At 41.4% G+C, this 21,723-nt stretch overlaps 1 protein-coding gene across 3 annotated transcripts in view; it reads left to right on the forward strand.

The window, feature by feature from the left end:
- Positions 1-1,952: 1,952 nt before the first annotated feature.
- The window catches only part of ATRNL1 (attractin like 1), a 627,115-nt gene continuing 607,344 nt past the window's right edge, over positions 1,953-21,723 (forward strand). For 2 of the 3 annotated variants that reach the window (XM_077349871.1, XM_077349872.1), the window contains exon 1: positions 1,953-3,405. In XM_077349871.1, coding sequence (XP_077205986.1) covers positions 3,122-3,405 — 284 coding nt within the window. In that variant the 5' untranslated portion in view covers positions 1,953-3,121. The remainder of the gene's footprint in view (positions 3,406-21,723) is intronic. The other variant, XM_077349870.1, reaches the window with a different exon arrangement.

The following is a 21,723-nucleotide window of genomic DNA, read 5'->3' on the forward strand; positions in this document are numbered from 1 at the left end:
ATCTCCTTTCTAGCTTGAACAAAGATTGCTTAAGAGAGGAATGGGAAGGCGACTGTAAGCCGCTTTGAGCCTCCTTCGGGTAGGGAAAAGCGGCATATAAGAACCAACTCTTCTTCTTCTTCTTCTTCTTCTAATGTGGTATGAAATAAAAAACTAGGGTTGGCTCATTTGTACCCCTGTACATAATCCTAAATTCCTTGATGTGACGAAGGGGCGAATAAGCCTATTGCAGAGGGGTTTCATAGCACTCTTCAACACCAGTTTTCATAGATCCAATCACATACCATTTGGCACAATTAACAAACTGACCCACAAAAATAAAGCATTTGTCCCCAGAATGCCAAATAATAATTTTGACAATTAATTGCACAATAGCATTATCTTTAAAAGATGTGGAACTATTAGTAGGTGAGATAAATTACCTTATTAGGGAGGCATTATTAGGAATACATTTTATTCCATAATCAGGCATCCCTTTGGGAGGCAACTTGCTTGGTTTATCAATCTAATCAGTTTAAATTAATGTATTGTTTAAACCCTAATGAATATATATGAATAAAACAGTACTTCTGAAGAAAAAAAACACCTTTAAATTCTATAATATTTCTATGCTGTCTCATCAGAGTCCTGCTCAAGGTGGCTTACAATTAAAACCCACAGTATAAAAAAGCACAAGCCATTAAAAAGCCTTTAAAAATGAGCCATTACAGATAAACTGCATAACAACTATGCGTTAAAAAGAAGCAGACCATTAAAAAGCTGATAAAACTCCTAATTAAATGCTTGGTAAAAAGATGTGTTTTAGCCTAGTGCCTAAAAGTAGGCCTAGTTTTAGCCTAGTGCTTTAAAGTTAAATAGACGTCAAGCAAGCCTCATGGAACAAAATGCAGCAGCAAGGCTATTGCCAGATACTAGATGCAGAGATTGTATCATCTCTGTGCTGAAATATCTTCACTGATTACCCAAAGGAATTTCCACATTTATCTAGGCATGATTTTAATAGCCTGGATGGTAAGGGTCCAGTTCTTAGGAAGTAGCCTTTATAACCACAGCACTCTGTTAACATTGTTCACAGAGATTAAGGTGAAACTATCCATAGAACTCTTCCTCCACTGCAGTATCTGCCCCCAAACTGGCATATAAATTGGATCAGATGAAAGAGACTTGATCAGCAGAGAATCAAGCAAAATTATACCAGAAACATAAGTAGTTGCGTTTGTTTTTTGTTGTTTCCTTGAATGCAATTTAAGGTTCTGTAGCCTGATGCAACTGTAAATCCATATTATAATTATGTGTCAGAAACAAAACGGCAAGTGAACCTAGGGTGACCCTTTGCTTCTGGTAGGTTTGCTGCATCATTAGCATTTTTGTGACAGGCAGAGGATGTGGCATGAAGATGTAGGAGCTCTGTTTACCTGTGTGTGTAAACTGCACCAGCTGAATGCAGCTATTAAAAATAAAACAGACTCAGTTGGAAGCAAAGATGGTAATCTAAAATAGGAGTCAGAAAAACAATGAGGGTTCTTTGTGTGTGCCTTCGTGTATTGCAGTGTGGCTGTTAGAATGTCACACTGTTTATAAACTGTTTATGCAAAATCTCCTAGTATTTTTTTTTTATAAAGATCGGGAACTTGCTTTCTTTCTGTCTTGTGGAAAAGATGACAAGCTCCCTTGTTGGTCCCTCCCTTCTTGTAACAGAAAACGGACTCGCTCATTGTGGCTCCCGCTCGCTCTTGTCCCTTTAGCACCGACAAAGTTTGATGCCGGGTCTAAGGTTTCGTGTGCACGCTCACTTCTGCAGATCCCACGAGACAAAAGGTGCCCCCGGGCCTCCAACTTTGTCCCGCCGCTTCAGACTGCCGCGGCTGCCCGCCTGACTCTCTCTCCTCTCTGGAGCGTGACGCTAAAAGTGATGCAATGAGGCAATGCGCTGCGCCTTTAAGGGGCTCCTCTGCTGCACATGCTCAGCTCTCTTTGTGTGGTAGTTTTCGCTCTCCCGTTCCCCTGCAAAGCTACAGAGAGGAAGCGAGCACGACGCCGTTGCAATGCTCGCCAACTCGTCTCCGTTTACAGAGGCGGCGGCGGGACATTCCTGTCGGCCTTGAGGCCGCCGCGGCCAGAGGCTTCATTCTGGGACAGGAACTTTGGCAGGGCGGGCGGGCGGCAGAGAGGGGGAAGCCGCTTGCCTCCGCGCCCTCCCTTTACTTTCCAGGGGCCGCGGCGGCGGCCAGGGCTGGCATAGTCTCTCCAGTCGTTTCCGCGCAGTTGCTTCGGCAGCCACGAGTCTCCGGAGCCGCCGCCGCCGCTCACATGGACCGAGGAGGGGCCTGGCCGGGAAAGAGAGACGCATCTCCGTAGAGGCGGCGGAGGGGGCGAGGGAGGAGGCATTCAGCCCGCCAGCCGCCCCGGAAAGCTGCTTGCAATTAGCCTTTTAAAAATGGCTGCGTCCAAACTGTCAGCTGGGACAGAGGAGGGCTTGTGACTGCGCCCCGGCCCGGGAGCAAGGGGCCGCCCGCCGCTCAGGCCCGCTGGGGTTGCCTTGGGACGCTGGAGAGGCTCGCTCAGCGGCCGCCCAGAGGAGGAAGCATCGCCTTCGCCGCCGTCCTTGCCCCGCGCTTGCTGCCGAGGAAAGGAGAAGCCGCGGCGAGCGGGGTTCTTCTTGGGCCGGAGGAGGGGCTACAGCATCTCGGTCGGTTGGGCGAGCTGCAAGGTCAGGAGACAGTCCGCCGCCCATGGAAGACGGGGGCGATGAGCCCTGAGGAAGAGGAGGCGGGGACGCGGCTGCTGCCGGCCACTCATCCGAGGGGTCAAGAGGAGGCGGGGTGAGGAGCCGAGAAGAAGGGCTGGGGGCACTGCCGCCTTCCACCCCCGCCTCCCGTTGAAGGAATTGAGGGAGTCCCCCCCCCCCCCCCCCGTTCCCCTGTTCTGGCAAGGACCCGTTGGGTTTCCGCATCCTCCCCCTAAGGGAACTCCGGCCCTGCCCGGGGGGATGCGTGTGGCGTGGTGGAGATTGCTTTTAGTTTGGTTCGGTCTGGATAAGGAACTGGGTTAATCTGTCTTCCCTCCCCTCCATCCCGGCTCCGGAGAGAGCTGGCTGTGGGTGTGCTCTGTGGCAAAGACGATGGATCCCCTGGGGAAAGCCTTGCGCAGGATGGGAGGCCCCCCGGTGATCCTTGGAGCTTGGAGACCCTTTTCCTGTTCCTCTTGCAGCTTCTCATCCTTCTTGGATATGAACAACTGGCTGCTCTTCTATGGATTACTGTACCTGGTACTCTATGCTCAGGTTTCCCAGTCTAAGTCTTGTGAAAGAACTTCCTGCTTTTCTGGTCGATGTGTCAATTCCACCTGCCTCTGTGACCAAGGCTGGGTAGGAGATCAATGCCAGCACTGCCAAGGCAGGTTCAAGTAAGTCTGATCTTATTCTGTTCTTTCTGTGGCTTTTGGCTTTATGCCTAGATTGTGTTCATAACAACTTGTGTGCCATGAAGATTAAACCCTTTGGCCAAGAATTCCTTGATTCCTTAAAACAACTTGAAAAGGCCAAGAGGAACCAAATAACATCTTATCCCTGTGGTTTCCTTTGGGATGCTCATGACAGTGACATATCCTTGGGTGTTACTCCTCTGGGCAAAATAAATGCTAGTTGGAAGTTATTTCCCTCAGAGCTAGCAGGTTTTAGTTTCTCTTTGTGCCCTTTTAATGCAACTCCTGTTTCTTCAAGTTCTTTGACAAGGTACTTGTTAATAATGTACAGCTAACCTGATATTAGTATGTATGTCTTGGTGCTGAACCATGCTAGCTGATCATAATTCACCAGTCATCTGAGAAACACATTTGATAAAACTGAATGGATGCAGATAATAGTAAAAGAGAACTGAGGACATGTGGGCGCACTTCCATAACTGTGCCCTGAAGGTAGGGTGGGAGGAATAGCATCTTGATCGTTCATAGAAAACATGCCTAAAAGGAAAATTATATAGCTTAGTCGATGGCGTTACTTTTGCAGAGCTTTTTGCTCAGCTCTGTTAGTGATGTTTGGTTTGACCTTGGGTGAGATAACTTGCTTTTCCATACTTTCTTGTTTAGAAATTTGTGAAAATAGCCAAGTGGTTAATACTTGCTTTACTTTGCAAACCTTAGTGAGATTAACTTTGTTATTAGAACTGCAAGAATATCTAATATGTTTTTTACAAGTTCTGCTTTTGGGTGTGATTCTCTTTAATAGAGATCCAGGCTTCATCTTTGGGATTGATCAGAACAGAGGCTGTGCTTCACAGTACAGATTCTAGTACATTTTTATTAATTTTTTTCAATGAAGTAGTTTATCCTAGTTGCATGAAACCACTTGTTTGCTTGGGAAAGGAATGAAAACTTACTTTGCAGGATACTGAACTTTCTTTGACGAGATTAAAGTTTTTGGGCTCCAAAGCGATTAGTTGTGGTATATGATCTGTTTGAGAAGGGGAGAACAAAATGTAAATTGCTATTATTTCCTGTAAGTGTAGCAATGGCAGTGATGATTTTAGCAGGTTCGTATTTTGTGGGGTGAACGTTTTGTTCAGAAGTGATGAGCTATAGGCGACTTTCTCTTACTGTATGAAATCACTCCGAAAAATTGCCTATAGATGTTGGAATGTGAATTTTTGAAGAATGATCCTTCAGCTTGGTGCTTCTATATGCTACTTTGCAACTTGGTCACATATATGCAACTTCCTGTTAGGACACGTGTAATCTTGTGATGATGCTGTATATCCTAGTTTGAGTTATTGAATACAGTAATCAGTATTTCCTTTGACCTTAACATTATGTATTTCTTAGGTGGATTTTTCCCATATTTATATTATTATGAAAGGGTAAAGTATGTGTCGTTTGTCTTACTTGCATGCAAAATGAAATGGAGTAAGGGAACATTATATTAAATTTATAGTCTAATGTAAACTGTTCACAATTAAGCATGAGAGACTGACTGCAGATTAATGGCACAATTCTCCAATAGCAGAATAGCAAGTGTTCAGAAGTTTCTGTTGAAGTAAGAGTATATTTCTTCCTTGTAATATATTCTACATTGAATATCCTTTAAAATCTCATTAATGCCAATATTTTGTAGATTTTGGGTTCTTCGCAACAACATCTCTGAAAACTTATTTGGATGGAATGCTTTGAAGTTCATCTGAAAGGAAACAGTACTTTCATTCACTCCTGTTACAATATTTTGCTGGTGTGAATTGCATATATACAGGGACAGTAAAAACCATCTGTTTCCACATTTAGAAAGAGACTAAATCAAATTGTGCTCCTGATAAAGATTCTTGCAACTTCAGTTAGGCACCTCAGTACCAAGAATTACTTTTAATATTCAGTGACTAGATGAATGCTGAAGAGGGTATACTGTACTTGAATATTTGATTTCCTCAAAGAATCTGTGATTCATGGTAGACTTGGAATGGAAATAGCTTATCTTACCAATACAGTGGAAGTATGCAGGCTTTTACAGCAGTAAGATTGGAGTAGTTTTCATGTAACCTCGCAACAATTGATTCTGTAATAAATGAGAATGGTTGTAGTAGATGTTCTAGGAAGAATAACTGAGCAGCTACTGAAGCCATTGAATTTTGTGACAATTATTGTGTATGTAGATATTTTGTGGTAAATGCATGTATGGATTGGATCCTGCAGAGGAAAGTGAGTGTAGATTTTTCTTGTCTGCCTTGTTCCCCTACAACCCCTTTCTGAACCACAAAAAGTTGGGCCTTGAGGACCCTCATGGATAAAATGACATAGGGGGAGGGCTGTGCTGAGAAGGAGTTGGAACTCTGGTAGTGGGAAGGTTTGGGGTAATTTCCCCCAGTTTGGCCTCAGTACTGTGGATGATTTTGTTCAAGTGCTTCCTCTGACCACTAGCATCAGCTTTTGGTAGGTCATAAAGACTTGTGGGGGGAGGTGAAAGTGGGCATCTGCTTTTGTTGGGCACATTTGAATTTATGTATCATAGGGTTCATCCTAGAGTGTAAGAGTTCAACTGGCAGTCCAATCCATAAGCCATTTAAGTCAACCTCCCTAGTATCTCATCCAGTCAGATCAGTAAGACTGACTTTCTCTCTCCTTCTTGTCATGATATTTTGGTTTGAATTATTCCCACTTGTACTTGTAGTATTCAGTTGGCTCATGTATGTGCTGGAAGGTCATGAATTTAGCTTATTGTAAACATAAAGTTTACCTGCATTAACCTCAGTTTTCACTGTAAAGCAGAAAATTTCTAAACATTAACTTAATTGAAATCTTCAAAATCCAACTTTAAAAAATCTACCATGTGGCGATTGTCTCAAAGTACTGTTTGTGTAATTTGCAATTGTTTTAGTTTTTAAAATTAACATTTCTGTATTACATCTGTAGCCTGCCCTTGCCCTACCATAATTTGTCAGCGTTCTTGTGTGGAAGTAAAATTTTGAATACCATTCCTTCAAAGAACTCAACAGGATGAGAAGAGGAAAGAACAAGGGTCTATCAAAGTTAGTCTTATATAACAGGATTGTAGCTGGTTTAGCCTGTTGTAAAGAGTGATGAGTATTAGCAAACATTGGTGACATTAACATCAGCAAAGAATCTATCTAAGGAATGTTGGTTTAATTCTCATGTGAGAATTTTTCCTTATCAAAAACATAAGAGCTTGGAAAACAGACATCAAAAATGATTGATCAAGCTTGGTAAGCATGTGTCAAAGTTAATTGACTGATTCCATGGTAACTAACATTTCCTCTATAGGGAATTTGTTAAAATGGTGAGATTACTTTTTAAATGCTGCTCTGGGATAGATTAAAGATAAATGATAAGGAAGAAACAACAGGCATACAATGTAGTAACAGCTTTAGTTGCTCCCTGTCCCCTAATCAACATACCTTTATTAAAATATTACGCTTCCTTAATCCCAAATGTCCAATAGAGAAAGCCTTTCCAGAAAGCAATAATCTAAGTGGCCTAGTGCACTGAGAAGAAGGGGAAATCTAAGACATGGGTCTTGAAGGTCATGGGTCAAATAGGTAGGTAAAATATACCAGGCTGGTACCCCTCTCTGCATCTTGAACTATCCACCTTCGCTGAAATTAACTAAATAATAGGGCAGGTTCCATTTTTTTTTGTTTCAGTTACTGGTTGTCAGTGTGTGAGTCAAAGAGTATTTCTGTATTTTGAGAGGACAGTCTCTTTTGTGATCCCTCCAGGTATATTTATTGAGCTTGAAAGCAGAATGCATACTCATCACTTTCCTATCAGTTTGATGAAGAAGGCTCTACGTTCAGGATGCTGGAATTTGCACAATATTCCTTTTCTATTATCAGTTGGCATATAACCCCCATACCCTAGGGATATTGCTCTTCAAATACTGGTAACATGAAACTATTGTGTTGTAAATAGCATGCATGAAAGTGTTATGGTTTCATAGAGATTATATGTGAACTGATCTTTTGTTGGCAGTGGCCTACTTCTGCCAGTGCATTAGATGAAATGGGAAAGTGGTTGACATGGTTTTAATGCAAGTTAAAAGGAAACAGAAGAACACAAAATTTGGGATGTTTGCTAGAGCATTAATGACGCTATAGGATTCCATGCTATTTAGTGCATTAGTTTCCCAGATCTAGCCTCTATAAAAATATAGGTGTAAGAATGTATCCCAGTATACTGTTTTATTTGTTATGTTTGGAAAACAGCAACATTAGTTGATTTGTTTTTGTGAAAGAGATATAACCTGTTACTAATCTGTTTCTTCGGATGATCGGAATGTTTGTGTGTCCTGCCCTTTTCTTCATCATTTGGCAGGTTGTGCCTCTTGGGAGATGAACTGATATAGAGTCTCAGTTAAAGTACTTTTCCTCTTGCAAAGGGACAGGATTGCATGAGTTGATCATTCATAAGCTAATGTCACCTGTTATCTCTGTAGAAAACAATTTAGCAAGGCTGTGTATATTCTCATAGTTGTTCTTTCTCACTTTCTCATCCATTGCTGCAGACATGGTCATGTTTAGATCAAAGACGGGTCAGGTTTTCTCAAGTCTACCTTATACTTTCCAGGACTGATAAATTGTTGTAGTGAGGTGGGGTGCTAGGTTGACATAGAGGATTCTATTGATGACGAAAAAAAGTAGTGAGGAAGGAGTAAAAGAGAAGCAGGAGTTGGAGTATTACTTACCTTACCAGCAATTTTTGTGTGGGCTTTAAAATGGCATAACCAAAAATTGGAAGCCAGTCAGTGAACCCATCTCTATTCTTACTTTGAGGAGGGAAAGGAAGGAGTGGAGAGTGACGTACATGTTTAATTGTGCTTTAGTATCTATTCGTATTAGAACTTTTTAGGAGATTAACTCAATTTTTTCCTTACTTGCAGGTATCTTAAAATTTTGCCCTGTGGGGGTTAAAGTAATGAGATACTCGTTGGTGATAAAAATGGGACAAGGGGGAAGAGTTCATCTTCACATCTCTGTGACTACAATCTATAAAAGAAAACTTGGGTATGGCAGAACATAGTGCATTGTTCTCGAGAAAGCATTCCTTTGGAACAGTCTTTATACAATATCCATTGTCATTTGCTTTGTAAGATTACTTAGTTGAGCTCTTACACCAGGTCTTTGGTTGGGGCCAATGACAATTACATAGTACCTTTTTTTGGGCCCGCCAATTCACCACTTACCATTTGTTATTTATCTAAGGTAAATAAATTGGTAGTAAAGTATTTACTATCAATATAAGAATCCTCAAATTATATCCTGGCTCTAGGGAGTATACAAGAAATATTTACAATGGGTTGTTTTTGCTGACTTTAATTTATTTATTAATTTTATTGATTGTTACTGCTGTATCTGTTGCACATGTCCCTGAGCCAACCTTGCTGGGAGGGTGGTATAAAAATCAAATAAATAGTTGCAGTTTTATTTGCTTCATTTATGTTTTGTCATTCTCCCCAGGGGAGATCCAAAGTGGCTTACATCATTCCCTTCAACTTGATTTGATTCTCTCAACAACACTCTGAAGTAGGTTAGACTGAGAGAAAGTAACTGGTCCAATGCAAAAAGCACCCACGGCAGTGTGGGGATTTGAACCTGGAGTCTGGCACATCCTGGGTGACATCTTCCATTGTGGCTCTCATGTTTTCTTTCATAGTAATAGTCATATTAATATCGGCAATTTTGAAAAAGAGGATGCTTATCCTAAATATTCTAACAACAACTTTGTTTTTCATTGGCTTGGGGTGGGTAACAACTATGGTGACTTCATAGGGTTTTTACAGCAAAAAATGTTTAGAGGTGATTTGCCACTTACTGTCACTATGTCATGATCCTGGACTTCTTTGGTGGTCGTCTAAATAATAATAATCTAAATAATAACGAGGACAGACCCTACTTTACTTATAAGATCATGTTAACCTGCGCCTTCCAGGTCAGGGCATATTGTTAGCCTAGTTTCTAGTGTAACTCAGCCCAGTCAGTTGAACTTAGGGATTTCCTCCTTAGCATACTGTTCTCAAATTATTGTAACTGGTGGGCTATTGATTCTCCTCCATGACCCGTTTATATAGGGTGTTGTCATGATAATGGTGGGACAAGTCAGTTGGAGCAATTGCAGATTTGCAGTCCTTGAAGGTTTGTAAGAAGAATAACAAATAGAAAGTTAAAATTAAGTTTCCATTCAAGGCTTGAAAAGGACTGTTAAGTGCATGCTTAATAACATTTACTGAATGCTTCTGAGGTACAGAACTGTAGAACAAAAAGGAACTGCACCATTACTCTGTATATTTATTATGCAATTTATTATTACAACATACTGGCTCATGTTTGATATAGAAGTGTGGGGGGTGACTATTGGTTTTACATTCCCAAAGTTTCATAAGAAGCTGAACCATGTTCACATTAGTTTGGAAAGCCTGGATTGCACTGTGGTCCTATTAATAAGTTATTCCACAGCACTTATGCTACAGTGAAGTAAAGTAATGCAAAGGCACATTTATAATGGTCTACAACAGAGGATATTTCAGTTTTCAGTGATGTATATACAAGGCAATGTAGCTTCACAATATTGACAGTATGAGAGAACTGGTATGTAGGATCATAAGTTACTTTTCTGTCTTTTTGAACTTATTCCCTACTACTTTGTGACAACTTAATTGCTATACCACTTTAGTTTTTGGTTTATCTCTTGTCTTTGTTGCTTGCTTTAAAATGTATTATGAATCGATCAGTAACAATTATATTTATCAGTGTTCTAAAGTGCATTAAACCACTTTAAAAAGTGCATGGATATTTAAAATACATGTGGCTTACATTATCTATTCAATAATTAAGAAAGAACACCTGGTTTTTATTAGTTTTCAGTTATGAATCATCTTGGGGATAGTGTTGAAACATCACATTCTGAAAAATGTTGCCATAGTGTTGTGTTAAGCTGATGAAATTCTTAGTGCTAAGTTTGGGAAATACAAATGGATTCCATGTTCCAGGGTTAATTATTTATTCAGGAAGATCTGTAGATTTTTATCTCATGTGAAGTTTCATATTTTATTAATAGTATATGCCAAATGGGTAGTGATTAAGCACTCACAAGCTGGGATAATCTTAGCCAATGAGTACATGGGCAACTTGCCCTGGGCCCTGTTCTTGTGGAGACCCCAACTGTCCATAGTCCTCCAACCAAAGTAAGGTAAAACCAAGAAGAGCAGGCTTCTGTTACCACTTGCACCTATTTATTATGGGGCTCAGGCAGCTGGCTTCCAGTGACAGTGGAGTCTCCTGCCCACTTCACACAGAGAGCCACTCCTTGTTTAGCCTCGGGGGGGGCTAGAATTCTGGGGTTTTGACCAGGGCCCCAGAATCATTAAGATGCCCTGCTTATGCATATTTCTGCAAATATTGTGGTATACAGTGGGATCCAAATATTATTTCGATTTGATAACATATAAATGGACAACAGAGTGAAAATCAGGCAGATTTTCTTGTGGGCTATCAGATGGCAGAATTAACAATGAAATGAGGAGGGAAGGGTACTCCTGAAAACACCAGCATCTCTCAGAATTTGGCCATGAGGTCAAATTGTGTAACTAACTGTATTGTGTAACTCATTTTGCACTTCCATGGAATTCTTGTGTTTCTCCAGCAGTGACCCCATGCCTCTGCCTACGCCCCCCAGAGATCACTGTGTTCTACAAACTCTAACAAGCTGGTGATCCCTAGTTCCAGGGAGGCTCATCTGACCTTTACCAGAGCCAGGGCCTTCTCTGTCCTGGCCTCCACTTGGTGAAATAAGCTCCCAGAAGAGATCAGGGCCCTGCCAAAGCTAAAACAATTCCACAGGGTGTGCAAAATAGAACTCTTCCACAAAGCTTTTGGTTGAAGCCAATGAAAACATCACCAACAAGCCTCCAAAAGCCCCCGCACCACCACCACCACCACCACCAAACAGTGCCCAAACAGAGAAGAGCACAAGGCGATTCCTGATTTGACAGCACACTCTCAGATAAGTTATGTTACAGTTTTTAAAATTATTATTACATTTATATACCACCCTCCTCTAAGGCTCAGGGCAGTTCACATGAAACATAGAGGAGCAGGAACAGAGAAATCAGTAACCATAAATAGCAATAAAATAACAATAGTAAACAGTGAGGAGTGTAGCATACTAATGGACCCGTTCAGGCATTGAATTTCATGGGAGGGAGGTTTGGGGGCTATGTGGGAAGGTGCTGTTTCTGAATGACCTCAACCAAATGCCTGGCAGAGGAGCTCCCTTCTGCAGGTCCTGCAGTATTGTTCTAGTTCTGTTAGGACCCTGATCTCCTCTGGGAGCTCATTCCACTAGGTGGGGCCAGGATGGAGAAAGCTTAAAGTTATAGTGTTGAAATTTTAGAAATGTTATAAATTAATAATAATGCATTCTGTGTTGTACTGTGAATTGTGTACTGCCCTGTGTATCTGTTGTACTGTTGTACTGTGTACTGCCCTAAGCCGCAAGGAAGGGTGGTATAATAATATGAAATAAATATAAATAAATAAGTTGCTTTCAAAGAAGATACATCCCTTCTAAAAAAAAGGGTGCGATATGGCACTGAGAAGGAGTTCGGTAAAAAAAAGTGATTTTTTTCAAGGCTTGCTCAAGTGCTTTGCACCTAAAATGGGCTTTTCTTGAATATGGTCTGCCATCTGCCTTTTCATAAGTTAGTGGTAGAAACAACAAAAATGTAGCATAATTCTTCCCCATTGTAAAGGAAGTATGTGCTCCATAATGGAGGATGAATGCCACATTTAATATTTTACAGGGAGGGGGTGTTGAGATGCTAATCTGTAAGAATAAACTAAAATGCTATCAATTATCATTAGTGGACTGAGTGAAGATCTGCAGGAACAATAGATTGCATATTCTACCATGTAAGAGTTGTGTGCATACTGCATTTTCAGATAATATGGGTTGCATTTAATTTTATCATTTAGTCTGAAATTTTAATAATCAGGAGGATAATTCCCTACACTCAAAGATTTCCTTCTTATTTTATGAAGGTCAGCTGAGGTCAACACAAAAGAGGTGTTTGTTCCCTAAGATTTTGGTGCCAGTTAAAGCAAAGATTTCCTGAAATGTCTGTATAAAGACCTGTTCTTCCCTAAAGGAAGTTCTCTCTCAGCCATACACTAAATATAACCCTTTATGCAGTTGTTTTCTCTTTATTATCTTCTCAGTTATTTATCTATTTTTCCAACATCTAGGTGTAGTAAACGATGCATGTTCCCTCCTAGTCAGAATACAATGTTGGCTGTTGTTAGTAGTCTTTGTCCTGTTCGTCAATATCATTTAATAATAAATTATTCACCACTTCATTTGGAATTATGAAGTACTAGTAAATAAGCCCGCTGCAGTCTTAATAATTAAGAGGCGAGGCGTTGGCGGCTGGGTGCGGAGGCCGCTACCTGACGTTGGAGAGGTGAGGGGAATTATGGCGGCGTGCGGCTGCGGGCGAGGAGGAAGGGGGGCGGCTCGGGAGGCGCTTTGCGCCTCCGATTAGGCAGCTCTGCGTCAAGGGCCCAATTGCGAGCCGCAATTGGGCCCTTGGCGCCAGAGTGACAATCGGAGGGCCCAATCGGCAGGTGATTGGGCCCTCCGATTGTCACTCCGGGGGAAGGGGCCTATGGGCACCCTTCCCCATCACGGACAAGGCCCACCTTAGGTGCCGTTAACGGATTATTTTATCTGCTCCGCCAGGAGCGGTTAAAGATTATATTGCTGAGCCATGTTTGCAAATGTATCTGAACATATCTTATAATTCTTTTTAAAAAATTATCATGGTTTTCACAGTCCTCCCCCGCAGATAATCACTATGCTGGAAAAAGTGCTCACATTTTATGTAATTGTTTCGACTGTGGCTTCATAGCTGGTAAACTGCAATGCTTGATCTGTGCTCCAGCAATAGAAAAATGTGTGTGCTTATACTCCTCAATTTCAGTCTCTCACCTTTCTCTTTCAGGAGCATTGCACAATTGCAGAAAGCCATCCTTACCCACCTCCTTTAAGCACGACAGAAGGAATTAGATTCATTCCTCCCTTCCTTGACAGTTCTGATGCATCAGCCGCAAGAAGCATAGGGAGAGTGGGGGTGAACAAACACAAAGTGTTCATCAGCAAGGCTGCTGTGAATGAGATGAGCTAGAAACTTTGAGGCTGCCTTTTGCAATCAGCTGATGACAGAGTAGAAGAGGGAGGAATGTGCTTGAAATATGTGACTGTTTCCTGAGAGCCAGTTTGGTGTAGTGGTTAGGAGTGCGGACTTCTAATCTGGCAAGCCAGGTTTGATTCTGCACTCCCTCACACGTAGCCAGCTGGGTGACCTTGGGCTCGCCACAGCACTGATAAAGCTGTTCTGACTGAGCAGTGATATCAGGGCTCTCTCAGCCTCACCCACCTCACAGGGTGTCTGTTGTGAGGAGAGGAAAGGGAAGGTGACTGTAAGCCTCTTTAAGCTTCCTTCGGGTAGGGAAAGACAGCATATAAGAACCAACTATTCTTTCTTTCTTTCTTTCTTTCTTTCTTTCTTTCTTTCTTTCTTTCTTTCTTTCTTTCTTTCTTTCTTTCTTTCTTTCTTTCTTTCTTTCTTTCTTTCTTTCTTTCTTTCTTTCTTTCTTTCTTTCTTTCTTCCTTCCTTCCTTCCTTCCTTCCTTCCTTCCTTCCTTCCTTCCTTCCTTCCTTCCTTCCTTCCTTCCTTCCTTCCTTCCTTCCTTCCTTCCTCACTACAATGGCTGCAGTACAAAGTGATAGTAGGTAGAAATTGAAATCTAATTGCTAAAGTATATTCACTGCTCCTAGCTGTTATTTGCGCCTTTCTAGGGCTGAGATATAGTCCTGGGCTCACTTAAGAGAAGATTTCCAACAGACATTGGTCTTTTTCAGTGAACTGGTATTACCAATCACAATTCCAAGCCTTTTCTAAATGTTAACAAATGGTGGTCCATGAGACTTGTTTGTGTGTGTGGGAAATCCCAACTATCTGCCTCCCAGTTTGGAGTCCTGAGCTGTCCAATGGCTTTCCGTGACTTACCTGAACCATCTCTAGATAAGCCAGCAGAGACGACCCCCCCCCGAGCTTCCTTTTCTGCAGATCAGCTGCAGGCGACCCAGCAGAAAGACCTACCAGCTCTCTGAAACTCCCTGGAGACTGGGTGATAGTGATGGTGGCCATGCTGGCTTGTCCAGAGCTATTCCAGCCGACCCAGCAGAGACTCTCCACCCCATGGCTCCCACTCTCTGTGGCTCTCCAAGCTCTAGAAAAGCCATAGGGAGGGAATAGAACGTTTATCTTTCCCCACTACAGGCTTCTCTCCCTGTCTATCATGCCTCTATCATCAGGCCCAACATTGGCTCCTGTCTTGCTGCATGCCACCAGGCCAATGTGGGTCCTGGCCTACCACAACTCCTCTGCCAGGCCCAGCATGTCTGCTATGCCATCAGAGGGGAATTATTTTGGGAGGAATTTAAACTCCCCACTGTTTTTTTTTTAATGTCATGTTTTCCTGCAAGCCTAGGGCCCCCCCTGAGTTTGTGGAAACCTATGTTTAGCCTCCATGTGGCCCCAATTTGTGGATTTAGCTACCAGCAGATGGGGAGCTAATAGTATAAACACAAGGCCATGGGTGGCTAACGGTATAAACACAAGTGAGGCTCTGCAAAACTCATGAAGGAGGAGGACATTCATCTCCCTCATGCATATTTTGTTCTATATGGAAGGTTGAGGGATGGAGGTGAACAGAGCTGTCAACATAATATATTTCTTTCATAATAGATCTTGGAGAAGGCTTGTTTTCTCCAGTACCCCTTCTCTGCAACCTCTTGTCTCATCTCAGCACCAAGACAGCTGCTGCAAGGAGAACAAGTTGACTGCAGAAATGAGGAGGAAGAAGAAGAATTGATTCTTATATGCCACTTTTCTCTATAAGAAGGAGGCTCGAAGCAGTTTACAATCACCTTCCCTTTCCTCTCCCCAAAACATACACCCCGTGAGGTAGGACAAAATAAATCTTCACAAACACAGAATGTCTGGTCAGAATAGCTTTATCAGTGCTGTGGCGAACCCAAAATCACCTAGCTAGCTGTATGTGGAGGAGGTGTGGGGAATCAAACCCAGCTCACCAAATTAGAAGTCAGTGCTCCTAACCACCAAACCATGCTGGCTCTCTGAGGGAGTAAACTACCTCAGCAGCCCTCTAAGAAAGGAACAAACTGGCCATGGTAGGGTGTTGATGGTGGTTTTACTCCTCTGGGCACTTTGTCAATCTCATGCTCTTTGTTGACTTGCTGTGCCTCATGCTCAGGAGAAAGCAGGAAGTCACCCTCATTCTAAATACAAAAGGGATGGCCAAGGTTTAACAGTGGTGGCTACAGGCCATTTAACATGCAAAGGTTTATTCGAGTAATTTTTTAAAAAAGTTATAGTTACAGTTATTAGCCGTATCTTGTATTATTATATGTGTGTATTTGAAACAATCTTGCTGGGTAGGTCAATATCTCCATATTGCAGATAGAGAGTAGAGTCTTAGAACAGGTGTTTACCCATCAAATGAATTCACTTGTAAAGGTAAGAGTTGAGTTGGGGCATCAATACGATCAATTCAGGAGAGAACTTATACCATCTCCACAGAATAGGTCCAATTCGGAGGCGATCAAAGACATGTTGTCAGACAAACTCACAGAAATAACTTCTGTTGTGGCCAGATTTGCTTGGAGGGCAATCAAAACAAGGAAGAGCTGGGTGGATTCGGAGCAACTTAGGTAGAGATAGTCTCAATTGCTTGAGAATGCTTATGAGTTTTAAAATTATAATGTTGATTCTTATAGCTGGAATGTTTCAAATTTTATACTATTTTAATTATCAATTATTCTTTTATGTATTTTGTAATTTGATTACCAGTCTAGTACCGTAATAAAGAGGATTTGGATTTGGGGCATCCTAATTCATTGTTCAGTCTTGTGTCTATTCTGCCACTTAGAAAGTAGTTGGTCCTTCTCTTAATCAACAATACACAATACTTTTATTGTCATAACACAGGTGAGGAGCAAGGAAAACAGAAATAGTCATAATGCACCAGTCAATTTAAGTTTAAAAACTGAAGACAGAAATTCATCCATAATAAAAGTGACCAGTGTCCTTATCACTCAATAGAAATTGGCAGGTCAGGTCTTTTGGATGAGTTCTCCACTGAGATATAAGAGGTATAACATGCCTTCGCTGGATGGTGAACAAAGGACAATCTAGTAAAATATGTTGGATAGTGTCAGGAACATTTAATTCACAGGGGCATAGTCTATTTTCTCTTACTATAATTCTGCTGGTTCTGGGTAGCTTTTTCTAATTAATATGGTCAGGCCCTCTGGGGTAAGAGTCCTTGATCTGAAACATGTAGAGTCATATTGCAGTTAATTATTTCTTGTGTAGCTTTTGAGGATCACCTTCCCTTTTGTTTCCTATGTAGCAGAGCCCAAAATAGATTATTTTCAAAAATGCTTTAAGCGTCCCCTTTAATCAAACAAAAATGGACAGGATAAATAGCTTACTACTTCTAGCTGTGTATCTGGCTTAAATTTGCACTTAATTTGTATTTGAATGGATGATTTTATTAAAATATTAAATTAGTGCTTTTGTATATTCATGAACCTTGGAACAGAAGTCCTTTTGTTTTAATTAATTGGAGTACCAGGACAATTAATATTATTTTTCATAAAGATCATACACGGTCACTTAAAGTATCTCTTGTAGCCTTAGCAGAATGCTGCCCTCTGGTGCTTCTTGCCCTTACATTTGCCATAGTGTATAAAATGTGCTGTTCCTGTATGTGATTACTAGCCATTGTGAAAAAATTAATATGTCTCCCTAGCCTTATTGAGCTTCATACTGTGATTGTCAAGCATTTAGGCTAGGGTACAAACTTTAGTGGTTTAATAGGATTGGTGCTGTTTAGGAAAGATAATGGTAGTTATCAGTAGTCCAATAATTTTATCTTGGTGTGCAATTTTTGTAAGATGTCATTTAATTTGGAAATTGTTAAATTTTCAAATAGACTTATTTGGATTTTGTATAACAATTTATTATAAACTTTAATTTTATTATAGCAGTAAAACAGAATACTAGGAAAGTCATGGAATATATTAAAAATTATTCACTTTGAATGAGTTGTTCAAATTTTAACGTATTTCTGTGGAAGCATGAACATACTTCTGTTGTCACTGCAAGCACTGGAAAATTGTATATCTAATATACTTCTATAGAATGATGAATCTTTGGGGAATATTGAACAAATACAAACGCAAGCTGGGAAACATTCAAATTTAAAAGCTGTTGCTTTTTCAACTTATCAACAGTGCAGGGTATGCGGGGAAAAAAGTATTGCAAAAATTTAGAATACATTTGCTCCCCATGACTGAATCAGACTATTGGTCAATCAAGGTCAGTATTGTCTGTTCAAGTCTTTCACATCATTTTCTACCTGAACCTTTTTGCTGAGGGTTGAACCAGGTCCTTCTGCACATGACGCGGCAGCAGCAGCAGCAGCAGAGCTGGTCTTTGTTCCCCACTTTTCACTACCCAAAGAATCCCAAAGCAGCTTACAAACACTTTTCCTTTCCTCTCCCCACAACAGATACCCTATGAGGTAGGTGGGATGGATGGAGCTCTAACAGAATTGCTCTGTAATAATAGCTTTAAGAGAACTGTGACTAACCCAAGGTCACCCAGCTGGTTGCATGTAGAACAGTAGGGAATCAGACCTGGTTTTCCAGATTAAAGTCTGCGCTCTTTAACCACCGCACCATGCTGGCAGTTGCCCTACTGCTGAGCCATAGCCCCTTCCTACTCTGTCATTGGGGCATTTAGGGAGCTGACTAAGTCTTGGTCTTTCCTTTGACAGGCTTCTGGCACTTCCTGTACCTATGGCTGCCAGCCCTGGGTTCAGAAATACCTGGAGACTTTGGGAGTGGAGACAAGAGTGGGTGGGATTTGGGGCAGGGAGGGACCTCAGTGCAGTATAATGCTATGGAGTCCACCTTCCAAAGCAGCCATTTCCTCCCCAGGAACTGATCTCTGTTGCCTGGAGATGAGCTGTAAGATGGGACTAGCATCTTTACTTGTTACCTGTGCTTGTGTAGTGACTATGCCATGCTGTCTTTGGGGTGATGCCATTATGGCTTGCTCTCAATGTACCTTCATGATACGTTGGTCTAATGTTTTGTCAGCACCATAAGCACTTTCAGTTTAGGATTTAGAATTGTGCTGTTAGAAGTCCATATTTATAAATGACTAAACTAAAATGATAGTTTACTAGGGGCAAAGCCCACTTTAAAAGTGGTCTGGGAGCCAGTGGCCACCGCTCACCAGCTCTTGCTGGTGTGGAGGGAACAGCGAGAACAAGGTGGAGGATGAAGCAGCGAAGCTCGCTTTAAAAGTGGCCTGGGAGGCTGCAGCTACTCTCCCCCACCAGCTCTCGCCACACCAGGCTGGAGAAAGCGAGAAAAGCGGGATGGAGGGAGTGGCGGCATTCCTGCCACTGCCAGTAGTGAGGAGGCAGCAAAGGAAGTATATTTTCATTAACAAAGACCTAATGACTTTAAAAGTCATTTATTTGTAACTCAGTTTGTGTATTTTAAATGCTGTAACCCACCCTGAGCATTTGGGGAAGGGCGGTTTAGAAATGTAATCAATAAAGAATACAAGCATATACATTTTCTTGTTTGAACCCAAGCATATACATTTTCTCATTGGGATTAATATTTCCTTATCTATGCTGAAGACATAAATTGGACATTTGCCCAGAGCTTCCCGTGCTATTTTGAGGACTCCAATGCTAAACTAGAACTCCTGCACAAAGAAAAATAGGTCAGTTAACATTCCTAACATAATATCCCTAGTCACGCTTCATAAAGTAGAAATATAGTGATTGTTTCTAAAGGTATATATTTCTATTTAGTCTTAAATGTCAATTCCTGAAGGCAAACTTAATGTTTTGATGCACAGCGGATTAATAGAAAACATAGAAGTAAACATAGACATGGCAAACAAATTCTAACAAAGACTGAAAGGAGATCAACTGCAAATGGAATACTTTCCCCCTGATTACAGCACAAGGCAAGGTTTTAGAGTGGAGTTTGGGGAAGTAAGGAACCATAATGCTATAGAGGCCACCCTCCAAACCAGAAGGACAAACCTCTGTTGCTTGGAGATCATTTGTTAATCTGGGACATCTCCAGTTCCCACCTGGAAGTTAGCAACTCTAGACATGGTAGTGACCACTGGATGGCAATATCATTTTTTTTAACTAGGCCTAGCTGTTTGCTACTGTTCAACAGCAGCTACTAACAATGCAGTGGCCTTCCATGCAGTGGCCTGTCTCAGTGGTCAGCACCACACAACTGGGACATGCTTTTCATAGGTAGAGGCTGCTGAGGGGGCAGCTGAAGTCAAGGTAGATAAAGAGATTTCAGCTGATGGGTGGGAAGGGAAGCAGGAGGAGAGGTTATAGGTGCTTTCAAGGAGGGAGTCCTGGTTGTAGATCATAATAAAAAAAAATACTTTATCTGAATATTTAAGGATTGGCTAGAGGATGTGATATAGTAATGGAAATGAATGTTTTTGTAGTGGACTAATGATGAAATAGATGGGTCATATTTCCATATTTAATGGAAAAGTTTTTGTGTGGTGTATAATCTGAAGTACTGAATGTTCAGTGAGAGACAGGAATCTTGTTAATCTAAAATAGGTCATGCATTGGACTAACTAAGGTGAAATAACTGTATTTTTTCTATTTTGTGATAGGATATAATAGAAAACACCAATCTTCTTAGGCTTGTTTTTATTGGGTGTTTCAGAACTATTTTTACAATGCATCTTATACTGAGCAGTGGTTGGGAACTTGGAGATTAGGTGGACCTAGTATACAGTACCAGACAGCATACAAATTTAAGATTAAAGTATCTACTGAACCAGTTACTGATTAAGTGTATTTTGAAGTGCAGCTGTAGTTATAATAGTTTTGACAGCTTTATTACATGGAACAGTCCAGTGATCCTAAATGGGGGGCCAATGCCCCCTCCCCTGGAAGCAACTACAAATCTTGGTAAGCACTTGGGATTTAAATCAGCTTCTTCCATTTATAATGGGTTCTGTCAGCAAGCAGATGAGGATAGTTTTAAGTGCTCTTCTTGTACTGAAGATAAAATCACATATTGAATCATCATGCACAGTGATCTCCCTGAGTGTATGCCCAAGAACTATGTAGCATCTGCATAAATCAGGGGTAGTCAAACTGCGGCCCTCCAGATGTCCATGGACTACAATTCCCAGGAGCCCCCTGCCAGCATTCGCTGGCAGGGGGCTCCTGGGAATTGTAGTCCATGGACATCTGGAGGGCCGCAGTTTGACTACCCCTGGCATAAATGCTAATATAAATCAAGCTGCCTTCTGGAACGCTGTTCTTATGTACAGACTTTTTGTTTGTATACCTGTCATGAGCCTATTTTCCACTTTAAATCTTTCCAGGGCCCCCTCCTGTTTGAGTCTTCCATTTGAGTTATCCATTCAGCCAGGGCATAGGCTCACTCTTTTTCAGTGGCAACTCTAGTATTATCCCAAGAAGGTACTAGGGTTTCCTCTGTAGTCCGCTTTCTATAAGAAATGCAACTCTGTTCTTGATAGGTGGGCACTTGCATTTAATGTCACCAGCTGGGTGACCTTTGGCTTGCCACAGCACTGATAAAGCTGTTCTGACAGAGCAGTAATATGAGGGCTCTCTCAGCCTCACCTACGTCATAAGTGGTAGGGAGGGGGAGGGGAAGGGGACTGTAAACCGCTTTGAGACTCCTCTTGGTAGAGAAAAGTGGCATAAAAGAATCACCTCTAATTCTAATGCCATAAACAGTGTATTAGTTTGCCAATAAACTGTACAACTTTGTATTGTCTTTTAAATTTTTAATTGTTTATTACCTGTGGGTCAGTTGTTCTGTAAGTGCTTGAGCTACCATGGTCAGTGTGAAAGATAGTATATAAATATCTTAATTGGAAGATATTCACTTATGATGTGGACCTGGGGTGCTTTAATTTCACTTGTAGTAGAATGTTTGACTCTCATGGCCAATGAAGTTCATAAAATATTTTGCAACTGCTTTTATTCATATAGCACACTATGTTTTCCAAGCAGCTACTCACTGTTTCTGTACTAC

Source organism: Paroedura picta, chromosome 8 (assembly GCF_049243985.1).
Source record: "Paroedura picta isolate Pp20150507F chromosome 8, Ppicta_v3.0, whole genome shotgun sequence".
NCBI classification, from domain to species: domain Eukaryota; kingdom Metazoa; phylum Chordata; class Lepidosauria; order Squamata; family Gekkonidae; genus Paroedura; species Paroedura picta.